This window comes from Crocodylus porosus, unplaced genomic scaffold (assembly GCF_001723895.1).
Source record: "Crocodylus porosus isolate Cpor-Errol unplaced genomic scaffold, CroPor_comp1, whole genome shotgun sequence".
NCBI lineage: Eukaryota > Metazoa > Chordata > Crocodylia > Crocodylidae > Crocodylus > Crocodylus porosus.
The window spans coordinates 43,109,610-43,124,177 of record NW_017728949.1 but is presented as its reverse complement, the minus strand read 5'-3'; the positions used below and the strand labels follow the sequence as shown (position 1 = coordinate 43,124,177).

The 14,568-nt window shown below is 39.1% G+C and overlaps 1 protein-coding gene across 3 annotated transcripts in view; it reads left to right on the top strand.

The window, feature by feature from the left end:
* DCAF17 (DDB1 and CUL4 associated factor 17) overlaps window positions 1-14,568 on the top strand; it is a 34,734-nt gene that overhangs the window by 17,406 nt on the left and 2,760 nt on the right. For 2 of the 3 annotated variants that reach the window (XM_019554398.1, XM_019554400.1), the window contains exons 9-12: window positions 1,298-1,440; window positions 4,199-4,308; window positions 9,317-9,404; window positions 13,214-13,297. In XM_019554398.1, the coding sequence (XP_019409943.1) occupies window positions 1,298-1,440; window positions 4,199-4,308; window positions 9,317-9,404; window positions 13,214-13,297 (425 nt within the window). The remainder of the gene's footprint in view (window positions 1-1,297; window positions 1,441-4,198; window positions 4,309-9,316; window positions 9,405-13,213; window positions 13,298-14,568) is intronic. The other variant, XM_019554399.1, reaches the window with a different exon arrangement.

Below are 14,568 nucleotides of genomic sequence, written 5' to 3'. Positions count from 1 at the left end.
TAAATGATTAGGCTGTCAGAAATAAATTGATGAAATTAACATTTCAGCACAAAGTTAACAAATTTTCATGACTTTTTCCCTCATTTTTTAATCAACTCAGATGTCTCAGACACCTCTCCAACCCCCCTAGTCATATGCTACACTTTTTTTCCAAGGCTGTAATTTACTATAGGCCATACTTTATTAAACCTTGATTAGAAACTTTCTGAAAGGTAGATCAGAAATCTCTCTCTTGTGGAGGTAGTTATCTTCACTTCAGTAATCCTAACCTGTTGTGTGGTGTTAACCAGCTGCCACTTCCTGGCTCCAGTGTGGCTTTATTACTGTGGCAGATGATTTTGCACACAATAGCTGGCCAAGTGCTTTGAATCTTGATATGGGCATGAGAGTGGCACAATATAAATGTAAGTTCTCATACTTCATGCAGTTGTACCATATCAAGTGGTGATTATTAAATTTCATAAACTAAGTAGGGGAAGATCAAGTCAGAATTTGACTGTAAACCCAAGATAAAGAACAAGGTACGGCACAAAGTGGTATTGGTAATTCAGTAGATGGCATGCTTTCCTCAGGCAACACTGAATCAATGTCCCATCAGAGTACAAAGAAAAAAAATAATACTCCAAATTCAGTCTTCCAGAGGCATAAAATTGAAGTCGTACCCAGTTCTGGTAATTAAAAAATAAAAAAAGTAAACATTTTTCCCCATCTTGATAAAAACTGTTTTAAGTATTTATATTCTATATGTTCAAATTTCCCCTTGTAATTTGTTTTCTATCAGTCTTTTTAGTGGTGTTCTGTGCTGTTTAAACAGGGCTGTTTATCACCCTAAAAGGTGGCTTACTTTTAGTGCCTAAGAAAGGAATTTCTAGGTAGCTAGTTAGTTTATAAATCTTTCTTGGTATCCATTTGAATTAAATGTAGGTAATTAACTTTTTTCATTGATGCACAGAAGATTTACAAGTCTAGCACATTAATGCTGAAGAGTTTTTTGATTGATTTGTCTTATATGAGCTGAAAGGAGAACTACAATCCTTTTTATATTCATTATAAAAATCTTACAGTATGTTGTTTATTTTTTATAAATTCAGTTGCAAATTACAGTAGTTACAATCCACTCTGTTTTGTTACATTACAAATGTGGACACCTTTCTGCCCTTAATCTGATTCACTGGGTGCATATGATTAGTCTTCAGAAGTTCTCAAGAAGGAATGCTGTTCTGAGATTTTAGGCTTTTACGGACCAGTAGAATTGTGAGACTGCTAATAACCTTCTCAACATTACCAATGTTCACAGATACCCCACCTTTGCTATTTGAAGTGTCTTCCTTAGAGAATGCATTTCAAATTGGAGGATACCCTTGGCATTACATCATCACACCTAATAATAAAAAGCACAAAGGAGTCTTCCATATTTGTTCTCTGAAAGACAATACTTTGGTAATGTATTCAAATGGCTTTTCGGGAATTAATATGCATCTATTTTATTCACAGGGTGAATTGAGAAAAGCCCTGAAGCAAAACCAGTTTTCCCATTTTTTCTGCTACTGCATCCTCTTATTCTTCTGATTAACTCCTTGCTAGGGAGTACTATACATTATTACCCCTACCAACTAGTAATACCAATTCTGAATTTGCCAGAAGAAAGAATGCTAAGTAATGGAAATATTCTCTTTCCACTGGTTTTGTTTCTGGTGTTTCCTCCCTTCTCATATACCCATTGCATTCTCTGTGTTCACAGTGGTGACAGGTTATTGTGCTTCCTGCTGGTCAGCCAGCCAAAAAGAATCTTTAGGGAAGCACTCAGAGTCTTAACAAATTGCAAAATAAATGGGTTTAGTATTTGTGTTCTGTTCCTCTACTTGTAATTTATCTGTAGACATGTAGGGTGGCTTTGGTTTAAATCAAGTTGATTTAAATCACTGGTCAGGAAGCCTCGATTTATCATTGTTTTCTACAAAAAGTGCTGATGGATGGGTAGTCAGGTCTGTTATCTCTCATCTCCATATCCTGCTGTTAACAAGGATGTTATCTCTGGAGACGACAAACTCTCCCTATGCCTGAAGAAGGGTGTTTGTGCTCAAAAGCTTGCAAAGAACATTTTTTCCAATTATTTGGTTGGTGTAATAAAAGATACCACATCTACCCAAAAAAAACCTTATCTGCCTATGATCTCTGGAGACACAAATCCACAGTTTGAGAACTGAAACTAATCATCACAGAGATGCTTAATGAGATCTTCTAGACCAGTGTTCTCCAACCTTTTTTGATCGCACGACCCTATCAGTAAAATTTTTGAGCATGGACCCCCAATATATGTATATTTATATTCACGCACCCCTATCAGTAAAAAATTTTTGAGCATGCACCCCCAATATAGGCATATTTATTTATAAATTATATACCTGTACTACTGTACTAATATGTACATTATAAAACATACACAAAAATAGAAATTAAATCGTCATTGTTTTTACCTTGTAATGTGGCTGACGAAGAGCTCATACTAAGAGTAGGAGAAGTGTCAGTTCTGCCATTTTCTTGTTGTTTGCTTGTGCTCACATTATTAGTATTATATTCAATCCGCAGTTTCTTTGCAGGAATCTTTTTAAGCCACTTGTCCATTTTGTGAGGGTTAGTTTAGTTAAAACTAAGTAATATAATCTAACCGGGCACATGTAAACTGCAATACGTTGCAATACGCTGAAAGCGAATGAATGCTTCTTCCCTAAGGATACCTCACGTACCGTACGTGACACGTGACTGTCCGACATATGGACTGAGTGAGGGCGCCAATGTTAATCTGTATATTAAATATTAGTAAAGCTTAATTTCTTTCTTATTTTTTTAGATAAAAAATAAATAAAATACAAGTTCTAATATTTTCTTCCCATACCCTCTGGGGTGTGCGCACCCCACTTTGGAGACCACTGTTCTAGACTGAGCACTGAGTCCCATTGGGTAGAATGGTTTTCTTTAATCTTTACTAATCTATAGAGGAACCGCTGGGAACCCCATAAGATTGGGCCCCTAATATATGTCCCGTTGTGACCTATTTATAAAACTTCTAAAAAAGTTACATGAGTATATTGTCTCAAATAGTATATAATTAGAAGTTATAATCCCTTTTCCATGATGATATCTTTGAGCTTTAACTTATCTTAAATTAAAGCTATCTTTATGTAAGTTTATTTTTGTACAAAAAGCATCTTAAGAAGTAAAAACACAAAATAAAAAAATTTAAATAAAAATCTGATTTTTTTTTACTTAAAAAAAAAAATCGTTGATTTTTATCCACCCTGAAATGTTGTATTATATGACATGCGTCAGCTCTTCATCTTAGCCTTCACTTTAGCTTGTTCACCGTATTCAGGCTAAAGTCACTTCTGATACATGGGCAAGCACTTGGCCTGCTAACTCATGATTCTTCATCCAGGAACTTTTTCATCAGTGTATGTACTCATTTCTTTAGACTCTTTAGCATCTTTAAACTAGTATTTCTGTCTTTATTTTCTTCAGACCATGCAGGTCTCTGTCTCATGGTGAAGTATAGTTATATAGAAGAGGTTGGTGTTTTTGATGGCCAGGACATCAGGCAACCCTTTCCCCCTGCATTTTTGGGAGGTGGCTTAACACCATTGAAAAATTAAATTATTGGTTTGAAATTATTTTAATTTGTCACATGGCTTATCCAAAACTTTGTAGGATTGCCTGATTTGGTGCTGAAATTATGAATTATCCCAGGCTAGCAGACCTAAATAAGCTTTTCTGCAGACATGTATCTCACATTTGTAATAAGACTTAGAACTAATGCAAAAGACAGGTCTGATCTCAAATCACACCTTATCTGTTTTGAATTGCTGAAGTATTTGCAGTTGTTAAGCTAGATCTTTCATTTTTAATGTGTGGGCTTACAAAGGTAGGGCCATGTCTAACCATGTTCTGGGACCCCACTGTTCCCTTGACACCAAACAGTATTACAATCCAGTTCAGTGGGATTCCTTTAAGCCTTGAAGTTACCTAAGGGTTTGCTTCTTCCCTTTATTTATTCCAGTTTCAGGGCTGCTATTCTCTTTGTACTGACAGGGTCTAGCTAGTGTTTGTAGCCACTCAGATGAAGTTGGGCAGGAGACTTTCCAGTTTAATTCTTTGAGCATATCAAAATTTTAAAGTTCTAAGCTTTCCCTTTTTGCTTCAGGCAAAAAATGGCATACAAGATATGAAATGCTGTTCACTAGAACCAGACTGGATCTATTTCCACCCAGACACTTCAGGTAGAATAATCCACGTGGGACCAAATTTGATTAAGTAAGTACATATTACTTTTTTTCCCAAAGCTTATTTTTATTAACAAGAATACAAGGTAACCTTTAATTAGCAGTTTGTTGGAAGGTCCCTAAGAGTTAGGGATAATTATTGGGTCACAGTGTAGTGTCACTTTTAAACTAGGTATAATGAGAAAATATTTCTATGCCTTAACTAAAAGAAAGTAATGATTTTCATATAAAGTCTCTTCTGACATCCATCTTAATTGTCATAATAAATCTAGAGGTGCACTGATACATCAGTACAATATTGGATCAACACCGATATAAAGAAAATTGACTAAATCGGAAATTGGCCTGATGTGGCCAGTAATTTGGCTGATAAATGGCTGTATACAGCCTCAACGTATCACGAAGGCAGCAAGGAGCACAGCCCAGTAGCTTGGAGAGCTGCATGCAGCTTGTAAGTCTGTTGCAGTAAAAGGGGAGGGAGGAGGGAAGCGGCATGGGGGGGCAGTTCAACGCCCCCCGTGGTGAGGGAGGAGTGGGGTTGGGGCTGGGGTAGGCGCTGCCCAGCTAGGGCGGGGTGGGCACGGGACGGAGCTGCGGCTCATCCAGGTGGCAGGGCTCCCACTGCTGCATGCGTGCCTCCGGATCTGGAAGAAAGCCAATGTGGTCCCCATCTTTAAAAAGGGAAGAGGGAGGACCTGGGCAACTATAGGCCCGTTAGTCTTACTTCAATCCTTGGGAAACTCTTTGAGAAGTTTATCAAGAAGCACATCTGTGATGGGCCAGCATCAGGGATGATGCTCAAAGGCAACCAACACGGTTTCATTAGGGGCAGGTCTTGTCAGACCAACCTGATTGCCTTCTACGATCAGGTCACAAAGCATTGGACACAGGTGTCGCGGTGGATGTAGTCTTTCTGGACTTCATCAAGGCATTTGACACGGTCTCCCACCCCATTCTCATTACAAAACTAGGCAGCTATGGTATTGATGCCTACACAATCAGATGGATTGCAAATTGGCTGAAGGGTCATATACAGGGACTAGTGGTGGAGGGGTCATTTTTGACCTGGAGGGAAGTGAGCAGTGGAGTCCCCCAGGGCTCGGTCCTTGGGCCCGCACTGTTCAATTTCTTTATTAGTGACTTGGTCAACGGGGTCAAAAGCAGCCTGTTCAAATTTGCTCACCAATATTTGGGGTGAGGTGGGCACGTTAGTAGGGAAGGACAGATTACAGCAGGACCTGGACAGGTTACAGGAGTGGGCTAATGAAAATAGCATCCTATTTCAATACAGACAAGTGCAGGGTGCTGCACTTGGGCAGTAGGAACCAGCAGCACACTTATAAGCTGGGAAACTCCTTCCTCGAGAGCATGGTGGCAGAAAGAGATCTTGGAGTCATTACTGACTCCAAGATGAACATGGGCCAACAATGCGAGCACACAGTCAGTAGGGCTAACCGTACTTTGTCGTGCATCCACATATACATCACAAGCAGGACCAAGGAGGTGATCCTCCACCTCTATGTGACGCTGGTCAGACCACAGCTCAAGTTCTGTGTCCAGTTCTGGGCCCCGCACTTCAGGAGGGATGTGGACAGCATTGAGAGGGTTCAAGGGAGGGCCACCTGCATGATCCGGGGACAGCAGGGCAGACCCTACAAAGAGAGGCTATGGGACCTTAACCTATTCAGCCTTCGCAAGAGAAGGCTGAGGGGTGACCTGGTGGCCATCTATAAACTCACTAGGGGGGACAAGCAGAGTTTGGGAGAGACCTTGTTTCCCCTAGCGCCCCCCGGGGTAACAAGGAATAATGGCCATAGGTTGTTAGAGAGTAGGTTTAGACTAGACGGCTGAAGGTACTACTTCACAGTCAGGGCGGCTAGGATCTGGAATCAACTTCCAGGGGACGTGGTGCTGGCGCCTACCCTGGGGGTCTTTAAGAGGAGGCTTGATGTCTACCTGGCTGGGGTCATTTGAGCCTGGTTTTCTCTCCTGCCCAGGGCAGGGGGTCGGACTAGAAGATCTACAAGGTCCCTTCTGACCCTACTTCTATGAATCTATGATCTGTGTGGAGTGGGCTGCGGCTAGGGCCAGGGGCCACGCCACCGGCGCCTGCACCAAGTGCAGCACAGCACAGCCCCAGACCACAGCTGCAGCCTGCCTGGCCCAGCCCACCCTGTGCAGATCCGGGGGCACCCCCCGTCCCACATGACTGGCAGGAGCAGCGGTGGGAGCTTCCAGACAAGCAGCTCCCAGACCAAGAGCGTGCAATGGCGGGGGCTGCTGCCCCCCTCCCCATGCCCCTTGAATGAGCCACAGTGCCATCCTGCACCTGCCTTGCCCCAGCTGGGCAACACCTGCCCCAGCCCCATTCCTCCCTCAGTGCAGGGGCTGTTGATCTGCTCCCTCCACGCCTCTTCCTTTCCCCCTCCCCTTTCACCACAATAGATTTACCAGCTGCACATAGCTATTTAGAAATTGGATCAGTATTGGCCGATATGCCTCCTTAAAAGTCAGCTTTTGGTATTGGCCCCCAAAATCTCTATCAGTGTACCTCTAAATAAATCAGTTTCAAAAGCTGACACTCTCAAGTTCATCATAAGTTTTTGAGACCCTCACTCTTTTTTTTGGATGTATAAGCTTTGATCAGCTAACGTTGCATATTTTTAAATTCTTACAGCCAGATTTAATCTGTTAAAATAGAATCCCATTTGATCTGGTCTTCATAACATTGGTTTTCATAATTCGGGTCCTAGCCAGCCATTAATTCAATGATTTCTCCTCTTTCCCCCATTTGAAAATTAGTTTATTTGAATTTTATTTCAAATTTTGCATGTTCTTTGGAATTCTGCCTAAAGTATACCTTTAAGACTAATGAGAAAATAAACACAGAGGGAGTCAAGAAGCCAGTTAGGCATACTATTCAAAAATGGAAGGGAGCTGACTTTTTAAATTTTGGCTTATCTTTAAGATGGTACAGGAAGGAGCCCAGTACATCTACTTAACTTTTTCATTTACCTTCCTAAGCCATCTGTTAAATCTTACGCAATGTGAGATTTCAGCAGTGGAATATGCCAAATTTCATTTCTATATTAAATGAGTACATAGTCAAATGACTTGGCAGTGAAAACACCATGATAACTTTCTTCTTACTGATTGCTAACCCCATGATAAAACCTCATTCCAGCCAGGTAGGTTGGTTTTATGATCTGAGTGCCAAAGGCTAAAGTTATAAAATAATAGGTTTGGAAAACAAAAGGCAGGAGAGAGGCCAACATAACACTTTTCTTTTAACAATTAAAAGTGTTGTTATGTAACCAAACATACCAACAACAATAATTTCATCATATATATAAAAAGACCTGTGCAAAATGTCTAGTATTCGCTTCGGATTCAGCCGATTCAGGGGACAGTGATTCAATTCAGTGAGATTTGGCCGAATCTGATTCAGAGATTTGAATCCTGCCAAGCGAGGGGGCGATCCCCACTGCCACGAGCCTCCAGAAGCCCTAGCGGCCACTGCAGCAGCCAGTGAGTGCAGGGCTTTTTTTTTTCTTTTTTTTTTTTAAGAGCTGGGATGCCAGGGCCGGGCAGGGCAGCCATTGACGGGCCCGGGAGAATGGGCAGGGGTTGGGGGGCGCTCAGGGGGGCTGGAGGAGCAGGCAGGGGATGGGGCCTGGCGAGAGTCCCCTCCATAGTCCCCTTCTCCAGTCCCCACCCCCTTGCCCCCTACTTACCGGCACAGAGTCCAGGTCCAGCTACCTGTGGCAGCGAGCAGGGACTGCCTGAATTGCCAAATCTCCTCTGAATCATTTTCTGAATCGATTCAGTCCTCCAAATCGAATCAGCGCCCGAAGCTTTACACAGCCTTAATATATACATACGTGTGTGTGTGTGTGTGTGTGTGTGTGTATTAAATAGCATTTATAATTGGGAGATATATACGAATGAAACTGACTTAAACTAGATACTGAAACTCTAGCTGATATATTGTAAAGAGTTGCAGTAGTAAGAACTTCAGTGATAAAACTTTGTTTTTAGAGCTAAAGGAATATAATCTTAGCACTACTGGTACAAATAGAGGAGATTTCATTTCCACCGCTTGAATTTATTTTAAAGATGAATACAAAATGATTTGGTCAGGGCTTCCTCAAATATATTTCAGTTCTTCCAAATCTGCGGTTGTTCATATCCTAGAAGACATTTCACCCTATATTAATCTATATTTTAATCTCAAAATATTTAGTAAATACTATGTGACTACATTAGGAGAAAAGAAAATCTATCTGTCTCTATTATAGTTTTGAAACTTTCTTCAGGAAATGCCTGTATAATAAGAGCATATTTCATCTCTTTCCTTCATTATTGTCTGCAGTGGGTAAAAACTAAATGCTTCTGTGCTTTTTTCTTTTTTTTTCTTTTTTTGCCCCCAAATACTACTTTAAAAAATAATCTACAAATGAAGTTGGGCATATATTTCTAGGGAAATTATTTTTCCAAGAAGCTGGCTGAACTCATTTTCTGTAATGCAATTTGGATCAATATTGCATTAGTTGCAAAGTAGCAAGGACCTAAAACAGCAGGACCTAGTCAGCAACCTACAGCCTACAGGCTGGATCCAACCCATGGGCATGGGGCTCTAGCAGCATTGGGGGGAAGGAGGGCTTTGCCAGCAGTCAATTCCCACTACCACTGCAGGAAAAATGATTCCTCCTTAGTCTGAGTATCCTTATGCCAAAGTCTTGTCATCAGTTCATAGCAACTATAGATGGAAACAATATGCAGGTAACACCACAATGTAATGAACATGCTATAGATTCTAGAAGGGGTGTGCTAAAATGTCACAAGTCAGTGCAAGTTATAGTAACAGTTTCTTTCGTATGTGGTATATATTAATCCTAGGATTTGAAATAAGTTTCTATTGTAACTTTCACTTATCTGTGATTCGTTAATAATATGATTATTTTTAGAGCATAAATTTAAAAATATTACAGCAAGTAGATTTCAGAATGACTTATTTTGTATTTTTTGCTTTTTTTAAGAGTCTTGAAACTGAAGGAAATTGAAAATAATACCAACCAACAGGAAATTATAGAAGATTTTATCATTGTGGCCAACAGGGAGAATATTGTAAGACTATAACAATAAATGCTTCACTGAAAGAATATCTTTTACTTTTGTAAGACTATATGTGGTATGCATGTATTAATGTGGATATGTATATCACTGTATCTTATGAATCTGATGCAAAGTCTGTTGACTCATTGAATTCAGCAGACTTTGTATCGTCAGGCCTATATAAGAGAGATTTATTTCACAGATAATTTGTATTATAAGGCTATTTTACTGAAACCTCCCTTGACTTTTTAGTCCTCAGCAGTTGTTATGGTGAACAGTTGTAAATACAATGATGAATTTATTTCAAAAGAAGGTCTTTCTAAATTATAATCACAAGCAGGTTTCATACTGTAAAAAATCATGAAGTTGATGGTTCAAATAGCCAAAACATTTCAAACCTGTCTAATATTAACATTTTTGACAGAAAACAATGAAAAGTTATGGGAATACTGAAGTAGTTAAATGACACACACTAGGGAATACTGATAAACATTTTCATATTACTTAGAACTGCAGTTTGGCTTCAGCAGGTACACCTGTACACAGAATAGGTTTTTCAATAGTTTTTGAATACTGTCTCATGAAATCAGTGGCATTAATTTTTTTAGAAAAATGTGTAAAGTTGGTAGCAAAGCTTTCTTTAAATTCAGAAGGAACAGGGTTAGCCCCTGCCTTTTCCTAAGATTTCATAAGAATGATAATTCTGTGCTGGGAATGAGCGCCCGAAGTCTTGAATTCTAATCTTATCTCTCTCAGACATTTTCTGTCTGACCTTGACAACAGGGACCTGATTTTGGAGATGTTGAGCCTTTCTCCACTACTTATGATTTCTGTTGGGACCAGGCCCTTAATCCAGTACATACCTCTCAAGAAGGGTTTCAAGACTATCTTTATTAATGTTTGCAAATAACTCTGAGATGCTCTGAAGAAAGGGGTATGGAATTTATAATAGTACTTTTGTTGTGATTAATAGTACTGTAGTTTCTGTATAGGAAGGTCTTCCCTACTTTGCTGACACGCAGGATTATAGGGTTGGAAGGTATCTTATGGTCATCTAATCCAACCTGCACAAATGCAGGATGTGCTCTTCATGTATTATCCCTGACAAATGCTTTTTCAGCCTCTTCTGGAAAACTTCTAGTAAAGGAAATTTCCACTTCTCTGGGCAGCTTGTTTCACAGTCCTACTGTTCTTACTGTAAGGAAGTTGGGTTTTTTGTATGAGATGTAAACTAAATCTGCTGTGTTTCAGTTTGAAACTATTACTTCATGTCCTGCCCTATCTGACAAGGAAAAACAGTTGTTCTGTTAGAAAAATTATATCATGTATCATCCTTAATCTCCTTTTCTCCAAACTAAATATACCTGATTCTCTTAACCTTTCCTCATATAGCTTGTATTCCAACCCTTTTCTCACCTTCATTGTTCACCTCTGGATCCTCCCCAGTTTCTCCACATTGTTTTTAAATTGCAAAGCGCAGCAGTGCATAAAGTGCTCCAGCTGTGGCATAAGTAGTACTTAGTGTGGTAATAGCATCCCCTGTGTCTTTTATATAATATTTGTATTAATGCAGTCTAAATTTGTGTATTAGTATTTTTTGCAACTGCAGCATGTTGCTGGCTTGTGCCAAGTTGTGATCCACTAAAACCCCCAGTTCTGCCTTAGCAATGCTATTATTATCTGCTTTAGCATAGCTAATTATCCCTCCTTCTGTTTTAGCACATTTGGTTTTTCTTCTCTAGATGTAGCACCTGACACTTCTTTGCTGAATTTCGTTCTGTTGTCTAGTGTCCAGTTCTCCAATCTATGAAGATCCTTATGAATTCTACTTGTATTTCCTAAGTGTTTTCAACCCCCTTCTAGTTCTGTATCATCTGCCAGCTGGATCAGGAAGCACTCTATTCTGGCATCCAAGCAATTAACAAAAATGTTGAACACCAGACTCAGGACACTCCCCTGTGGAATCCCACTTGAAACCTGCCATTCAGACACTGAGCCATTTATAGTTAGTCTCTGCTTGTAGTTATTTAGCCAATTACATATCTATCTAGCAGTAATGCTGTTTAGCCCACATTTCTCTAGTTTACTTAAGAGAATATCACGTGGAGCTGTATCAGCAACTTTATTAAAGTCCTAATGTATTCTGTCCACCGCATCCCTTCATCCACCAAAGTCGTAACTATGCCAAAGTTGTTTTTAAATATTCTTAAATAAAGCTAGGTAAGTTGCTAGTGATCATCTCTTCCTCCTCCAAGTATTTATAAATTGACTTTTATAATAACCTTTATAATTTGCCCTAGTAACTACTCATATTAAAATTGAGATGACTGGTTTCTACTTCTTTGGGTCCTCCTGTATCCTCTTTTAAAGATATGTACTATGTTAGCCCTTTTCCACTCTGCTGGAATCTCACCTGTCATCCACAACTTTGTAAATATTGTTGCCAGTGGCTCTGAGACTTCTTCAGCCAGTTACTTCGTCCTGAAAATAATTTAATCAGACTATGCCAATAAAAATGAATCCAAGTTTGTAAAGAAGTCTCTGGCATGCTCTTTATTTATTTATTCTTCTTTGTCTGTATACATTTTGTTACTTATTTGGTCATTTTTTTTGTTATGAAGACTGAGATGAAGTAGTCATTGAGCAACTCTGTCTTCTTTGTGTCTTCTGTAAATAAAGCACCTTCACTATAAACAATGGACCCACAGTTTCTTGGTTCTGCTTTTCTGTCTGAAGTATCTGTAAAATACTTTTTCACTGTCTTTGTCATCCCTTGCTAGTCATATCTCATGTTTTGCCTTTGCTTTCATAAGTTTGTCCCAGCAAATTCTTGCTATTCCTTGGTATGCTTCTTTAGTATATCTTGCCCTTGTTTTTATTGACTGTTTGTTTCTCTGTTTGCTACATTAATGGGTTTCCGTTTCTGCAGTGCTACATTAATGGGTTTCCGTTTCTGCAGTGCTTCTCTGCTTTTTCCTGATTTTTCTTCTTTTTGGCTTAACTCCTAATTGTTACATTACAGATTTAGCCCAATAAGCATAACTCCATGCCTACATAGAACCCAATTTACTTCAAAATGGCTGTGCCCAGCCAGTTGTAGGACTGGTGTCCAACTGTCTGCATGATGGCATTTTTAAGTAACCCAGTTTCTCTGCAGTAATTATATGTTACGTTTATAGTTTAAGTCATTAAAATATTGCAATTAAAATGAATCAGTAGTATCACACAATAAAATTTTAATGGATAGAAGTAAAAAAGGGTGTTGGAGAGAATCCTTTGAAGTTGCAGAAAATGGCCTGCTTTCTTCGTAGAAAGCATAGTACGGAGTAATATTAAAGGATGAAAAGTAGTTTAGTGCTTGTCCCTTCCATCTTGTGTATTTTACTTATCTTTAGCTTTTTAATTTCAAAGGATCCTAAAATGCTTCAGAAAGCATATACAAACGGTATATCTAATGCATGCACATCTCTAATTTTGGTGACAGTTAAGCTGTGTATAGCTCAATAGTGGAACAAGGTAAGAAGTACATCTGGGAAAAGACTTTGACTTTAGTGACACCTTTAATATTCTGTCAAATTGGATAGGACCTCTGTTTTTAAGAGGGCCTATAAAACCTTACGGTTGGATCAAACAATGGTTCTTAATACAGTAATTTCTGTGCTTCTGTACAGGTTAGAGTTTGTTCTTTTTTGTTTAATAAAGACTAAGCTGCCTTTTGGTATTTTAAAAGTTTACCTAATTTCAAATAAAATGGATGTACAGCTAAAACACAACCTGTGTTACCTTTAGTCCTGAACCACCTTTTCTTCTTTTCTCATCAGGTGAACAACTCTGTAACTGTAACAGCTTCTGGCCGAGTGGTGAAAAAACGTTTTAACCTACTGGATGATGACCCAGAACAAGAGGTAATTGTGATACAATGAGCAAAAATATACCAAAATATTGTGCAAGTTCAGCCAGAACAGAGGCAGTTACCAGAACTATTAGCTACGCTCATCTTGGTGCTGCCTTTGTCCTCGTAATCCTCCATCTGAACTATTCCTTTTGCTTTCTTTTTCCATTTTCTGTTTTCCTCCAAAGTGTCATCTGTGCCTGAAATAGTCTTTGTCCTTCAAGAACCAATCCAACTTCTCCTAAAGTCAGTAGCAAAACTCCCTGTGACGTAGGTAGTGCAGCATCAAATCCATAGTGTGACAAACTACCTTACCTCTTCCCTCCATTCAGATCATTTAGATTATTTCTCCTATAGTCTGTCAGCAGTGATCCAAAGAAATATTTTAAAATTGTGTTTCTCTCTGCTTTGAGTGACTTGTCACTCATGAACTCTTTTCTTGGTTTCAGTAAAATTGGTAAGTGCTAAAAGAAATTTGGTGATGATAGGAACAGCTGTAACCTTGCTATTTAGGTTGTATGTGATTACATAATAAGGCATTACAAAATTCTGCAGAGCAGACCTGGTCCAGATAATCAGGTTAACCATTATCTAACATTCTTTACTGCTAGTCTGTTTTCAGTTTGTTTTCTTCTGTTTCATTCATTGCCTTTTGCTTTTTGTTTCTTTTCATACTGCTTCAACTTGGAAATTTGCTAATTCACAAATCAAGCCAGGGCTCTCTTTCTCTTTGTATTCCAGTTGTGTAGAAAAATAGGTCAAAATTTTCAAGAATGCTACTATCCTTTTACTTTACCCTTGGCATAAATACATTATTACCTTGAATGGAGGGTGTTCCAGCCTGTTTTGACAAAGCTAACCTAAAGTTAATGCAGCCATGGGAAATAGGATCCTTCTCCTCCCCCTCCCCCCTCAACTATACATTCTCAAACGACACTGAGCCTGGTTTAATCCTTTTTGTTAACCAGTGGGAGGATAGCACTATAGCTAAACAACTTTTCGTTAGATCATTTTAGCAAAGTATGTCATTTAAATCTTTCTTCTCTACAGCCTCCTTTTCCCACGTTCATAAACATAGCAGGAGAAGGCAGCCAGCAGGCTTCCCCCGGTTATCTGAATATCATTTTTTTTAACTGGTTCTATTATGCCTACAGCTAAGGACAGGAGACACATATTAAACAGGGTTAGAGTGCTGTAGCTGTGATGATCCAGAAAATAAATGAGAGGCAAGGATTTATTTGGTGATATCTTTTTTTTTATTGGACCAACTTTATAGATGGGAGA